This window comes from Buteo buteo, chromosome 23 (genome assembly GCF_964188355.1).
Source record: "Buteo buteo chromosome 23, bButBut1.hap1.1, whole genome shotgun sequence".
NCBI lineage: Eukaryota > Metazoa > Chordata > Aves > Accipitriformes > Accipitridae > Buteo > Buteo buteo.
Genome location: NC_134193.1, coordinates 4,187,541 through 4,201,775, shown reverse-complemented (window position 1 = coordinate 4,201,775; position 14,235 = coordinate 4,187,541). Strand labels below are relative to the sequence as shown.

General features: G+C 59.5%; 2 protein-coding genes across 6 annotated transcripts in view; one reads left to right on the top strand and one right to left on the bottom strand.

Moving 5' to 3' along the window:
• The window catches only part of FOXP4 (forkhead box P4), a 63,444-nt gene extending 56,271 nt beyond the window's left edge, over window positions 1-7,173 (top strand). For all 5 annotated transcript variants that reach the window (XM_075055006.1, XM_075055003.1, XM_075055004.1 and 2 more), the window contains 7 exons: window positions 436-637; window positions 740-816; window positions 1,038-1,139; window positions 5,479-5,600; window positions 5,729-5,795; window positions 5,950-6,116; window positions 6,368-7,173. In XM_075055006.1, coding sequence (XP_074911107.1) covers window positions 436-637; window positions 740-816; window positions 1,038-1,139; window positions 5,479-5,600; window positions 5,729-5,795; window positions 5,950-6,116; window positions 6,368-6,512 — 882 coding nt within the window. In that variant the 3' untranslated portion in view covers window positions 6,513-7,173. The remainder of the gene's footprint in view (window positions 1-435; window positions 638-739; window positions 817-1,037; window positions 1,140-5,478; window positions 5,601-5,728; window positions 5,796-5,949; window positions 6,117-6,367) is intronic.
• Window positions 6,811-8,818, bottom strand: LOC142044006 (uncharacterized). The gene has a single exon (XM_075055951.1). The coding sequence runs from the start codon at window positions 8,284-8,286 to the stop codon at window positions 6,811-6,813; it is 1,476 nt and encodes a 491-aa protein (XP_074912052.1). The 5' UTR covers window positions 8,287-8,818.
• Window positions 8,819-14,235: the final 5,417 nt, after the last annotated feature.

Genomic DNA, 14,235 nt, shown 5'->3' with positions numbered 1-14,235 from the left:
ATCCCATCCCATGGGTTGCATCCCATCCCATGGTTGCATCCCACCCCATGGGTTGCATCCCATCCCATGGTTGCATCCCATCCCATGGTTGCATCCCACCCCATGGGTTGCATCCCACCCCATGGGTTGCATCCCATCCCATGGCTGCATCCCATCCCCTGGTTGCATCCCATCCCATGGTTGCATCCCACCCCATGGTTGCATCCCACCCCATGGGTTGCATCCCCATCCCATGGTTGCATCCCCATCCCATGGTTGCATCCCATCCCTGCCAAGCCCAGCAAGTGTCCCCCCCTGCAAGCCCTTCGCCGCCCACTTTGCGGCACGAGCCGGCTCAGCCCTGCCGAGCTGCCGGTGTGCCGGGGACTCTCCCGGTCCCTGCCTTCCCCACACCGGTGCCCAACCGGCCGTCCTCCCTTCCGCCTGTCCGTGCAGCTGAACCTGGTCTCCAGTGCCACCCTCTCCAAGAGCACTTCTGACACGTTCCCCGACGGCTTACCTCATCCCCCCACCTCCGCCACGGCGCCCATCACCCCCCTGCGGCAGGGCCCCTCCGTCATCAGCTCTTCCACTTTACACAACGTGGGGCCCATCCGCAGGAGAAACTCGGAGAAGTTCTGCACCCCAATATCTTCAGGTGAGTTCCAGGGTGGGGCTCAGCACCCTCCGTCGTGCGGACCCTGGGTCCCAAAGTGGGTCCCTTCACCCCCCGCCCCCCTGTTTCTTGTTCCCCCTCCAGAACTTGCACAGAATCACGAGTTTTACAAAAACGCAGACGTCCGGCCGCCCTTCACGTACGCCTCGCTCATCCGGCAGGTGAGTGGCTCCCTGCGCCCGCGGGGTTCAGCTCTGCACCCTGAGACCTGCTTGCCGGGCATCTCGGGCAAAGCCGCGCTCTCCCCCACTTTCTCAGTCCTGGGGGGGCTCCCGTGCCTGCTGAACCCCCATTTCTGCCTCTCGTGCCTCGCCACGGGACGGACGTTGAACCTCACCGGGGCGTCACGAGTGATGCTCTTGTCCCCTCTCTGGTTTCCCAGGCCATCCTGGAGACCCCCGACAGGCAGCTAACGTTGAACGAAATCTATAACTGGTTCACGCGGATGTTTGCCTACTTCCGAAGGAACACGGCCACCTGGAAGGTGAGAGCAGCCCCGCTCAGCGCCGCGGGGCTCACCCCATCCCACCCGGGCCTCACCCCATCCCACCTGCTGCGGGAGATGCTCCAACTTATATGGGCATCTGTGGTAAATGACCAGTTCATTGCACAGCTCTGAGATGGTGCAGGAAATGGTTTTGTGGATAAATCCCACGTTTTTCCACCCAAAACGCATCCCCGGTCTCTGGGGACACATCATCCACGCAGTAGGATACGGCAAAGGGCCACGGTGTAGGAACCTGGGGCTTTCTGCGGAGCCTTGGTGCTGGCAGAAGGGCAGAGAAAAGAGCAAGACACTCGAAATAGCAAATAAGGTTAATGATAACCCGGGGGCGGGTGGCACGCCGTGAACGCGAGGTGCCGCGGCCGGGCTGCGAGACGCGGCGGCCAGGTCTCGACGGTGGCCGGGGATGCGGGTTGCGGTCCGTGGGGATGGAGGGAGAGCGGTGGTGGCTGCGGAGACCGTCGGCGAGTGGGAGCACCCATGGCTCTGCTGCGAGACCCCCAGTGGGTGCCTGTGCCGCCCCCGGTGCGTGGTGGTGTTTGGGCAGGTATTGAAAGTTTTTGGCACCGAGGAGCCGTTTGTCGCTGGCCTGGGCTGATGGGTGTGAATTTTGGGGCAGCGCTCAGGTGCCAAGGCTGCTTCCCCCCTTGGTTATTTAGAAATCGAGAACTGAGAAAAACGCATCTCAGAGGAACAGGGTGGTTGTGAGAAGGAGCGGTTATTGCCCCAACCAGGGAAGATTTATTTATTGTTTCTTACTGCATGTATTTACCAAGACACAGCTTCCTCTTGCTCAGGGCAGCAAGAAGTAAAGTGGCAGAAGGAAGCTAACAAAAAACAACAAAAAAATGAGAATAAGCGAGGTGCAAGCAAGGTAGTGCATTTTTGAAAGGGTTAAGGAGGAATTGGTTATTCTGGAGCCCAGGGCCCCCGTGTGTTGCTGCTGCAGATCAGAGCTGACTGCAGCAGGGGTTTGCTTCTCCGCAGCAAACTTTGAGGTGAATAACGGGCGTTTCGGCTCCAAAGCGCTACGGGTGGCCCTCGGCTTTGGCACAACCATTCCCAAGCATCCCCGCGCGCCGAGCGGGAGGATGGCAGTGGGAAGGAGAAGGACAGGAGCGGTCAGAGGTTCCCCGGGCTGGTTTTTGGTGCTGGCCGTGACGCTGCATCAGTCTGGAGTCCCCCTCACGGCACGCGTGCAGCACTGCAAGCACGGCGTGGGGAGCAGCGCTGGCTGCACCGCTGCACCCCGGCCGGGCCCGGGGGGACACCCTCGGGTTTGGGGAGAGGGTGGGAAGCGATGGGGAACTTTGGGGCCGAGAGCCTGGTGTGGCCGTCGCTGGTCCCAGGATGGTGTCTCGCCGTGGGGCAGAGCAGGGGCTGTCCGGGGCAGCACTTTACCTGCTCCGTGCCTCGGTTTCCCCATCTGTGGAAGGAGGTAATGGCAGGTGAAAATGCCTTATTCCTGCCCTCTTACTAGCTGAAAGGAGTAAATGTTTTGGGTTTTTTTCGTTCTGGCTCCCCCGTATCCCGTGCTACCCAAGGGCAGAGTTGATGTCTCAGAGGGGCATCCCCCAGCCCTTCTGGTTCCCTTTTGGCTGCTCTTTATTTTTTCCTGTTCCACCACCAAAAGGGATGGCAGGGGATTAAAAAGAGCTGGGGGGGAAATAATTCCCTTCACAACTTTCAGCGTCCAAGGCCAGGCTTCTTTTGAAGGAGGGGGGATACGCAGGAAAAAATAATGTATTTCCGCTCTTCAGAAAACCACCATTTCTGCTGCGGCTTCTCCCTCACCTCCTGCCATAGCTGCCCCCCCGGGATGGGGCAGGGGTGCCAGGGTCCAAGGTGGGTACCCCATCCCCACGGCAGGGCAGAGCCACGGTGCGGCGTGGGGGCCCACGGGGAGACCCCCCAGCACGGCATGGGGAGCGGGGCCGGGGGCATAAAGCAAACATCATTAGAAAAGGCAAAGATGAGAAGCAAACAGAGCAACCAAGTCTGGCACTGAACAAATACTCTGTCGAAATACAAAAGCCACATTAAGATGAGGCAGGGGACCCACCCCTGACACTAAGTGGGAGGATTCCCACATCGCGGGGGGGTCTCGCCTGGCACCTCCTCCATGTCCTGGGACCAGCACCCTGCCCGACACCCAGCACTGGGGGTATCCCAGGCTCCGGTGATGCTGAATCACATCCTGCCCGGTGCCAGGATTTATTTTATCTCCACTTTTACCTTTGCAAACACATACCCGCCGGTGCCTCAAAGCAGCGGGGCTGTCACCGGGGTGGGGGGAAAGGGGGGACGTGGGCACTGCTGGGCTGGGGCTGCATCTCCACATGTAGGAAAGGTTTCGGCTTTGCCACGCTTCTTGCCTTTAATCAGGGCTTTGTTTGGACGAGGAGTCCCCTGCGCTCACAGGAAAGAGGAAGGGGGATGCGGGGCAGGATCCGGCCCTGGCGAGGGGAGGAAGTCCTGTGTTTGCTCGCCAGGGGACGGGGGTTCAAGGGCAGCGGCAGGACCCAGCCCCGGCCGGACTTGAGACCCCCAGGCACGGGCAGGGAGTGGGATATTTGCGGAGATGCTGCGAGAACAGAGCAGGGGTCGGGGGCTCATCCTGCTCCCTTGCTGGTCCAGGAGCCCAGCGATGCCTGGGGTTCCTTTTGGATTTCCAGCTCCCCGGGATGTCTGTCTGCGCGGTGCTGAGTGCAGCCGGACCCTCCTCTTTGGGTGATGCCAGCGATGGGCTTCGAGGATGAGGGATGCTTCTGCCCCCGGGGCAGGGCATGTCCCAAATGGAGCGTATCCCTTTGGGTATGGTACCGGGCTGGGACCCAGGGACCCAGCTCTACGCCCGAGGAGCTGGGCTGGCTGCCCACCCGCAGGTTCCTGGTGCGACCCAGGGGTTTCCAGTTCCCCCCCCAAAAAAAATCACATCAAACAGCACCGACTGTGCCCAAACCTCCTTCCCCAGCTACCAGCTCCTGGGAAAAGTTTTCCCTTCGGGCTGGCTCTGCCAAAGAGCGAGAGGAGCAGGACCCTGCCCGTCCCCGCTGCCCACCACCGCGTGAGCCGGCTCTCGCCAGGGCCATCGCGGCAGCGCCGGGAACGATGGCAGAGCCGGGGACACCGGGGTGGGCAGCGGGCACGGGGCAGCTGCCAGAGGATGGATGGATGGATGGATGGAGGGATGGATGGATGGATGGAGGGATGGAGGACGAGGGAAGGAGCCCAGCTTTGTTTGGTTTTGTCCTTAAATTAAAAAGCAAAAGGGGGGACAGTGCAATTTGATGAGTTTCTGGGAACTCTTAACACTTTCCAGCGCGGGGGGGTTCAGTCCTTGTGTCTCCTTTTGCCTTGTTGTGTTGGCCAGCTCCTTTGTTTATACAGCCCCCGTTCGACCTTTTAAATTGCTGTTAATGTTTTAGCGTAACGAATTAGTCTCTCATCACGAATCAGGACTCGAAATAAAAAAAAAAAATATAAAAAAAAAAACCCTCCGAGGCCAACTTCCTGAAATTGGGGTCATTCTCATTTGCAAGGCAGAGAATCTGAGAACCTTAATGCAAGGAAATTTATTCAAAGGCAGAGCCCCGGCGTGATTAGGCCCTTTGTAATTATAGCTCGGAGAGATTCCACTCCAGCCTCCTGCCTCCCTCATGGATTAGCAAGTGAGTCGGAAAAATACACAGGATTTAATTAGAGGCAAATTAAAATTGGTAATGAAATAGGGGCAGTAGCAAATGGCAGGGAGTTGGAAGGGGAAAAGGGAGCTGGTATCTCTCGGGGCTGTGCTGTCTGCCTACGTGTGTGTCTCTTTATTTTACATTTAGAAATGTAAAGATGGTCGATGTAAAGAAGAAAGGGAGGGAAAGGACCAAAACGGGGGGGGGTGGGGGGAAAGAAAAAGAAAGGAAAAGATTAGCCAGCTTTGCCGAGCGTCGCCGAGCGAGCTGCAGCGGAGAGGGTGGCTCTGCTCCCAGCTCCTTGCTGGTGTGACTTGTCCCTTGTCCCACGCTGTCCCCATCTTCCTCGGCACCCGGCCAAGGTCCACGAAAGGGGGGTCGTGTCCCACGAGTGGCCTGGGGGCTCAACTCCTAAACCCTCTCAGTGCTGATGGGGTGAGTGAGCATTTGCAGCATCCCCGGGTGGCTTTGCAGAGCATTTGGCCGTAGACGAGCCAAGTGTGGCCGGGACAGCCCAGAGCCACGGGGACCCACAGGGGCTGGGCGAGGAGGAGGATCGGGAGGAAGAGGAGGGGTCCGGGTGGCGGGGCGAGGGCCGCGCCGCTGAGCTCTCCTGCCCGCTCTGCCCGCAGAACGCCGTCCGCCACAACCTGAGCCTGCACAAGTGCTTCGTGCGCGTGGAGAACGTCAAGGGAGCTGTCTGGACCGTCGACGAGCACGAGTACCAAAAGCGAAGGCCACCAAAGATGACAGGGTGGGTCCTCCTCTCCCGCGGGACGCAGCCTGGGAGCCGCGCTCGCGCCCACCTCTGCTCCCAGACCCCCCCATCCCCGGGCCGGGAGCGCTCAGCCGTGCATCGTCCTGCTTTCTCTCTTTCTGCAGGAGTCCGACTTTAGTCAAAAACATGATTTCAGGACTCGGTTACGGAGCACTTAATGCAAGTTACCAGGTAAGGATCCAGTCCCGTCCCCGGCAGGGATGCGGGGGCACTAAACCTTCGTCGCTCCGTGGTCCCGTTTTCCCTCGCGGCCACATTTCCCCGCCTGCACGGTTCCCGGTCTCGCGTCCTCCGTGCCTCGAGCCGCCGTCGCTTACTGTTGCAGGCTGCGCTGGCAGAGAGCAGCTTCCCGCTGCTGAACAGCCCCACCATGATCAACACCAGCTCCGCCAGCGGCATGCTGCACGTGGGCCACGACGACGTGAGCAGCACCGTGGAGCAGGTCAACAGCAACGGCAGCAACAGCCCGCGCCTGTCCCCGCAGCAGTACAGGTCAGCCCGGCCGCGGGCGAGGGGGAGAGGGACGGTGCCGGTGGGTGTTACTGGGTTGTTGGAGGGTTTGGAGCTAAGGGACGGTGGCACATCGGGCACCGGGAGGTGCTTGTTGCCTCCCGTGGCTCCTGTCCCCTAGGTGAGACGGGGAGGGTTGGACCGGTGAGACCGCGAGGGTTGGACCGAGAGCTTCGTGGGGTTGCGGTCGGGGGGGATCGGCTCCCCGAGGCTGAAGGCTTCCCTCCCTGCAGCCATCCAGTGCACGTGAAGGAGGAACCAGCTGAGGCGGAGGACGACAGCAGACCCGTCTCGCTGATGGCCACCACCAACCAGAATGTGACGATTCCCGACGACAGGGACCTGGAGGAGGAGCTGCCGGTGGAAGACTTGTCCTAAGGACCCCTTCCTCCTCCCCACCGAGGGGCAAACCCTTCCCACCCTCCCGGCCGGAGACCAAGCGACGGCTCCCACCTCCCCAAGGTGACCTTCGGCGTTAACCTGTTTCTCAAAGGCACTTCCACAAAGCAAAAGGGTTTCCTTGGTGCAACAACCTGTTGCCGACGGCGCGTCCCTCACGCTCCCCACTGCCCCGCGCTGCAGCCCCGGTGACTGACCGACCCCTGCCGCGGGGGACGTCCCGCGACACGAGAAGCAAAAACCCAAGAGCTGGACTTTTTCTCCCCTCCTCCCGTGGTTAGTGACTGGTGAACGAGGATGGTAGGTTGTTTCTGTCCGAAATGGTCCCTCCTTCCTTCCCCGTGCACGGTGGGCACAGGGAAGGCACCTCTGTCCCCTCTTCCCCTGCGGTGCTCTGCCGTCCGGCGATGCTCGAGCCCCCGCCAACGACCGCCCCGGGGAGGGAAGGCGATGGCAGGAGCCCACCGTCGTCTCTCCGTCCCCCGGTGGGTTTTGCACTAGGAGGGACCGTGGACCTTGCCCACGTGCTGCCTCCGCCCAGCTTTCGGGGGAAGAAACAGCAGAAACGGGGGCGAGTCCTCTGCCATGGTTCGGATGTCGGGCTCGCACCGTTCTCTGGCGGCTGGGGAAGGACGAGGACCGGCGCGTCGGTGGGACTGTGTCCCCTTTGCCTCGTCGCCTCCGGCGGGCTGCTAAACTGCCCGGCGAGCAGAGCAGCCGGCCCCGGGTTGGCCGCCCTCCCCGAGCCCCCAGTCCCTGCTGGTGGGGGGACTGGTGGCACCCAGCAGCGATGACCACCAGCAGCGCCGGGCAGCGAGGACACGGCTCCCTGCTCCCTTCTCAACGTCGGCTGACACCCTCCCAGCCCACGCAGGGACGGCCACTGGCCCGACTTCGACTTCAGGGAAAGGGCTCCCGCTCCCCTGCGCGCCCGGTTCCTTCTCCGAAGCCGGGACGGGGTCTCCGAGGACGGGTAATGGCGCGGGGAAGGCAGCATCCACCACCGCCGAGCCTTCTCCTGGGGGGCACCCGCGGAGGAGCTGGCGTGGGCAGAGCCCGGCAGCGAGCCGCTGCTCGGCCATCCTGCTGGTAGCAAAGCCGACCCCGGTGAAACCCCGTGGTGGCTGAACCTGGCCGTGGCCAGCGAGCTGAGCCTGCTGCCGCTGGGGCTCCCGCTTTCATCTTTTCTTTTAATTATCCTTTTGTGTGCGTGTGCGTCCAGATGGGAAGATACCAAAAGATTTCTAGAGACAGAAGGTCCGTAGTTCAGGTGAACAGATGGTATTAATGCCAAAAAAAAAAAAAAAAAAAAAAAAAGAAATATTAATAATAACGAGAACAACACAACCAAACACCCCTCTTCTCCCTGCTCTTTCTTTCGGTGGTGGTGATGTGGGTACCCAGTGCCAGGCTCCTCCCGGCAGGCAGCCATGGCTTGCCGGGTGCCCCGTGCTGGCCTCGGGGACCAGCACCTTCCTCGGGGACCAGCACCTTCCCCGGCACGGCTGGGCTGGCACTGGCCGTCCTGGCACGCAGCAGGGTCTGGGGAGTCTTGCTGTGATGGATGTGGAGCTGCTCTCATTTTTTGAGCCCAGCTCCGGGCTCTCCCGCAACAACCCCGAGCGCCGCTCCGTCCCTCCCCGTCCCTGGTCCCCTGGGTTGAGACGTTGGCGGTGGGGGCTGCGTCGGTGCCCCAGCACACGGCCCCCGGCCCCATGCCGGGCTCCTGGCGCTGGTACCCCGGGAGCTGCATTTTGGGTTAAAAATGCAACACACGGCTGCGGATCCTGGGCAGGGGGGTGCTTGTTTGTCACCTCTGTGACATCCCCAAGGGGCTGTTGGCCCTGTGGCGTGTCCCCGGGACATACCTCGGATCATCCTTTTTTCTGCCTGGTGCATCCTCGATACCCAGGTGGCTGCAGAGACTCGGGGGGGGGGATCCCTGGGTCCCCCCTGCAGCCAGTGGTGAGGCTGACCGAACCCCCCCAGCCTGGTTCCCCTGTGCCACCCCAGCACCGTCCGGGCCATTCCGAGACCCTCGGGAAGCAGCAGCCGCCCGGGCTGGGGGGAAGGCAACAGCCCAGCGGGGCTATTAATGGGGGTCACCAGCATCCCCCCTGGCTGGTGTTGCAGAGGGGGCCCTTTCCCCTCCCTAAAACCCCAGAAAATCCTGCAAAACCCGCCCTCCCCAGCCCCACGCGTGGGTGGCCGTGCGGTGCCGTGCCGGCCTTCGCTAGGTGTCTCCACTCGACCCGTGTTTCTCCCCGCGCCGCAGCCTCGCTCGCTCCATCGCTGCTGCCAAAAATACCAGGGCGAGGAGGTTTGCCAGGCCACCCGCTTCCCTTCGCCCTCCGGCCTCTCCCGGCTCGTCCCCACCGCCACCGGCTCCCACCGGGCTCTGCCGGACACCAAAGACCCTGCCCAGGCTGGGGAAGGGGGGGGGACACGAACCAAACCCCCATCTCTTGCAGTGTGGGTGCAGCCCCATCCCTCCAAAAGAGCTGCGAGGCCGGAGGCGCCGCATATTTTCCCCACCTGCTTTCTTTTCTTTTTTTCTTAAAAAAAAATTTTATTTTTTTGGTTTTTTCAGTCTCTTAAGTTATTGTTTTAAACAAGTTTACAGCTGCCGCGGGCGGGTGTTGCTGGAGGGAGGCCGGCGTCGCGCATTGCTGCTTTGCTTGTGCGGAGGAGCGGGGAGGGATGGATGCGATGGATGTTGGGGTGCAGCCCCTTGGCCCCCCCCTCCGCTGCTGCTCAGCCGCCCTTCACCCTCGGCAGGGGATCGCCTGCCTCCATCGGGCTTTTGGGTTTTTGCTTTGCATCCCCCCCAGCGAGCAGCATTTGTGCCTCTTAGGGCAGCACCAGCACCCGGTGTCACCCCTCGTGCTGCTCCAGCGTGTCTGGAGCACCCCAGCATCCCTGGGGAGGGAATGACCTGGCCTCGTACTGGGAACGAGGTTTTTGCAGGCTGATGCATGCGGGCACGGTTGGTACCGCAGATGCTCGGGAGCTTGCACGGGTGCGGGGAGGGCTGCGAGCCGTTGCACCGGCGGGCGGTGGGTGCTGCCGGCTCCCACCCACGGCTGGGGGTGTTCTGTGGGCAGGTCCTTCCCCGCATCCACGGGGCTGTGAGCTCTGCGTGGGTTCAGACCCCCCCCCCTTGCCGTTTCAGTAGCTGCTCCCCTTCATTTGCTCTTCCTGAGTCCCTTCCCCTCGCCTTCCTCATGCTCTTCAAATTTAATTTTTTTAGCAGCTCTGCAACCCCCTGGTTTCCACATACGGTTCAGCAAAACCCAAGGCGGTCCAGGCACGAAGCCCGCCCGGCATTGGCGAGCCCTCCAGCACCCACTGCGGTTCCTGCTTGGGGTGTGATTTTTATTATTTTTTTTTAAGCTTTTCCAGAGGTACAGACATCCCCAAAAGGCCTCCCAGGGCCAGGGCGAGCTGCGTGCCTCCAGATCCCCACGGGTCCAGCCAAAATTCCCATACGCCATCACCCCCAGACCCCGCGAGGACAACCTGGCGCCTTCCCCTCCGCGCCATATATTCCTATAGGTCTTTAGCCGCCATCCTGGCTCCGAAGAGCACTCTCTCTATATATATTATATATATAAAAATAAATATATAAATATAAAGGAGTTTTTTTCTTTAAACACGTGCACAGGTTTGGAACGTCCTGTGGCTCCAGGTGATGCCTCTTCCCCGGCCGTTGCTGAAATGGGAATCACGGTGGGTGATTTCACGGGAAACGTGCCCGGTTTGATACTCAGGGGTAAATTTAATTCATTCTCTTACCCCCCGCCCGGCCCGGCCGCCTCTGCAGGGTCCCATCTGAACCCAGGTACCGTGTCCCTTCCCAGCCTCGCCCGCGCCCACCCCTCTGGTTTATTTTTTGCTGGTTTGAATTTTACAAAATTCTGCATGTCTTACCTCAAACACACGCCGGAGGCAGGGAGGGGGGGAGAAGGAAGGGTAAAGGACCAAACGCAATGTGTGGCAGAATTGTATGTCTGTATATATTGAGATATATATATGCTGGGTTTAAACCTACCAACATGAATTGTTCTTTTTGGTTTTCTTCTGGATTTTTTTTTTTTTTAATTTCCTGTTTCTTGGCCCCCCGGGGCAGTTCTGCGAGGGGAAGGTGTGGGCACCTCTCTGTAAGTAAAGGCATTTTTCTGGTATCTCTCACTGAAGGAATTACTCAGTTTTCCATGTTTTCCTTTTTTTTTCCCCCAATGATTTCTTTGTTTTCCCCTGAATAGCTAGCATGGGTAGAGCCAGTGGGGTCGGAAACCGGTGCTCGAAGGGAAGGGGTGCTGATAGCACTGGGGGGCTGCTGGGGAGGCCAGTGGAGGCGAAGGGAAAGCAGCAGCTGAACCTGCATTAAACCAAAGGGTTTCTTTGCTTTGTTTACACACCCGGCCAGCCCAAGAGGATCTCCCTGGATCTAGGTTTTTGTCCTGGAAGCGTTGGGGAAGGTAGGGACAGGCCAGAGCCAGGGGCTCGGGGACCCTCCGCTCTCCGGAGCTGCCCGCGATGGCCTTGGGGGGACCCCAGGTGGGTGCCTGGGTTGGGGGCATCCCCATCCCCTGGCTGCTCCGGGGAAGCGCCAGCCCTGCCACAACTTTTTCCTTTTTTTCCCCTTTATTTTTTTTCCATCCTCTTTGGCGCTGGGTGGGAAGGTGATGCTGGGGAGGTGGGACGAGGTCCGAGGGGGCCGGAGGGTGGAGGGGAGGGAGGATGTGTATAAAGTGACCCTTTCTCTCCCGCCGCCGCCTTCGCTGCCGCATCCCTCGTGCTGTATAAAGGAAATAGCATTGCTGTGTATTTGTACTCTGAACTTCCGTGTGTCTGCTTTGGCAGACGGTAAACCCTTGTACAGTAGATCTAGCTGCATGTAATCTGTATGGACAATGGCATTATAAAATGCAATAAAATAAATTACCTATCATGCTGCTGTGGTGGCTGCTTTCTTATGATTATTGATAAAAAAAAAAATATCTGCCTTTTTAATCCTTGTAGGCTCTCAGCAGCGAGGGAGCGATGGTCGGCCTGGGCGTCAGAGAGGAGAGAAGTGACTTGCTCTGCTCTGTCGGTATTGGGCTAGCTGGGGGGCTACAGCAGTCCCGGTAATTTAGGTCCTTAATTCTACACCTCACTCCTTCCAGCACCACCAGCTGAACCCAGGGGACTGGCTGAAATACCCATTTTGGGTGGGTTTGCTGAGCTGGTCAGCCTTGGGGTCACATCCTGCCCGTGGGGTGTTTGCTGATGCTGCTGGTGGCACCGCAGCAGGGACCCCCACGTCCGCCGGTGCTGGGACCCGTATGGTTGTGGTGCTGGGAGCCGTACAGTCATGGTGCTGGGAACTGTACAGTTGTCATAAGCTGCCAAACCCAGGGGGTTTTGTTGTCAGCACCAGCCAACACCATACAGCTGCATTGGTTGATGGGGAGCCAGGAGATGCTTGTTTTTTTCTGCAAATTCAATCCCCTCCAAGCCCCAGGGGGGCAGAGGGACGGAGAGGGGACCCGGCAGCACCCATCCAGTATCCGCAACCTCCCCAGGTGCTGACATACTGCTCCCTGAATCCCAGAAACCTGGGAAGTGCCTGAATTTCCCTGGATGGGCCGATGACAGGGCAGAGCCCTGCCAGCCCTCCGCAGCACCCGGCTCGTGCTGGTGGACTCCTGCAGCTGCGATGGGATGGAGTGGGATGGGATGGGATGGGATGGGATGGAGTGGGGTGGGATGGGATGGGATGGAGAGTGGGGTGGGATGGGATGGCACGGCATGGCATAGCGTGAGGCAGCAGTGGCCCCTGGAAAAGCGCAACAGCACCTCAGACAGGAGTGTCCCTCCTCTTCCTCACCAAACAGCCCCTGCTCCACCCTGCTGAGATGGGAAGGGTTTTCCTAAAGGCTGGGGAGAAGGTGAGTTGCTGGAGTTACCGCAGTAAGACATCTGCCTGTACAAATGAAAAATCACAATTACTAAGTTAATAATTAGTAGGTAAGACAGTTTTTGCCACTGCTCTTAGGGAATTTTTCTCCTATTTCTTTTTTTTTTTCTTCTTTTTTTTCTTTTTTTTTTTTAAGACTAGTTCTGCAGTGAAGCCCCTCCACCGCATGTTTAACACATCCATGTCCGCCTTCTTCAGAGGCCTCTTAATCCAGCAGCAGAGCCCCCGGGCAGCCGGACACGCGGCACCCGGCACCCTCGAGCCCGTGGCTCGGCCCCGGTGGCAGCCCCGTTCTCCCCGGGACGACGAGGAGGCGGCTTCCCGGCACCCACAGCTGGAGGACTGGAGGTTTATTCGGAAGCACTTGGTGCTCATCGAGGCTCCGAAAGCAGGGCCAGGTTTTGCAGCCTTGATATCTGCCCTTTAAAAACAAAACAGCAAGGTTTTGGCACTCCCCTCGGGGAATCGACTTCCCGGGCCATCGGGGCTTCGCCGTCAGGGATTTCTGGCCATTGCATTATTTTTTTTCCTGAATAGCCTCGCTATGAGTCTTGGCCAGAGCTGCAGCAGCAAAGGGGACAGGGATGAGGACGGGAGAGGGCAGGGAGCAGATTTCGGCCGCCACCGCGGCCCCCAGCCGCCTCGCAGCCCCGCGGTTCGCAGCCCAGCGAAATGGCTGGCTCCCATCTGTGTCTAGACCCTGCCAATATTAATAGACTGTTATATCCCCTTTCCCTCCGCTGCTCCGTCTCAGCCAAACTTCGCTTAATCTTTTTTCCAGTGGCCCTTTTCCAGGGCTCTTTGCACCGCGGCCAGCTCGCCCGTGGCTTCCTGGGGGTGCGCTGAACGTGCCCCCGCCAGCCCCTCGCCGCCCGCCCCGGGGGACCTGAGCCGGCACCCATGGGTGCAGGAGCCGTGCGGAGACACCGGTGTCCCCGTTCCTCCAGCGGCTCCCCAGCTCCCACGGGGAGGGCGCGGGGGCTCGCGGTTGGGCGCGGGCTGTCGATCACTTGGGGGAGCATGTGGCTTTGATTGATTTAACACTTGGAGAAAGAGCTTTTAACTTTTAAACTAGAAACCTTTTTTCCTTTCTTTTTTTTTTTTTTTTTTTTTTCTGTGGACATGAAAGCTTTTTTGGTTTGATTGCTAAACCAGTACGTGGATGGGGGAAGAGACTGGGACCAGCCACCCTCTTCCCTCAGCTCCTGGGTGCGGAGCAACTCCACGCACCCAGAAAACAGTGACGGGGGGCACCCACTCCCTTCCTCCTCTTCCCTCCTGGGTGCTCCAGAGCTCGCACCCACAAGGATACCAGCTAGTTTGATGCTTTGCCCCAAATCCATGGGATTTTCGCACACCCCTGAAGCACAGCGTGAGGTTTGCTGCTGGGAGCAGAGCCCCCGGCCGGGGGCAAGTCGCTGCCTCGGATGCACACAGCCGGCACGGCTTTCAAATGGTTAAAAACAACAAACAAAAGGAGGGAGTGCTTTTGGTTGGTTTGGGTTTGGGGTTTTTTTTTTAAATAAGCATTAAGGAATTGCAACTGGGGCCAGGAAGGGATGTGGCCAAAGTGTTCCTACTCGGAGATCTGTTCCCCTCGCCGAGCTGCTGGTGTCTCAGGGGGGTCTCTGGTCCATGTGGCTGTATCCCCCCCCTCGGACCAGGGCTGAGAAGGGGTCCTGAAGCCATGCGGGCAGAGGGCACACACAGAGCCCTCAGCTCTGCAATGGGCCACGA

Excerpts from the sequence above, each read along its gene's own strand:
- LOC142044006 (XM_075055951.1), bottom strand. The coding sequence starts at position 8,286 with ATGCAGCTCCCGGGGTACCAGCGCCAGGAGCCCGGCATGGGGCCGGGG.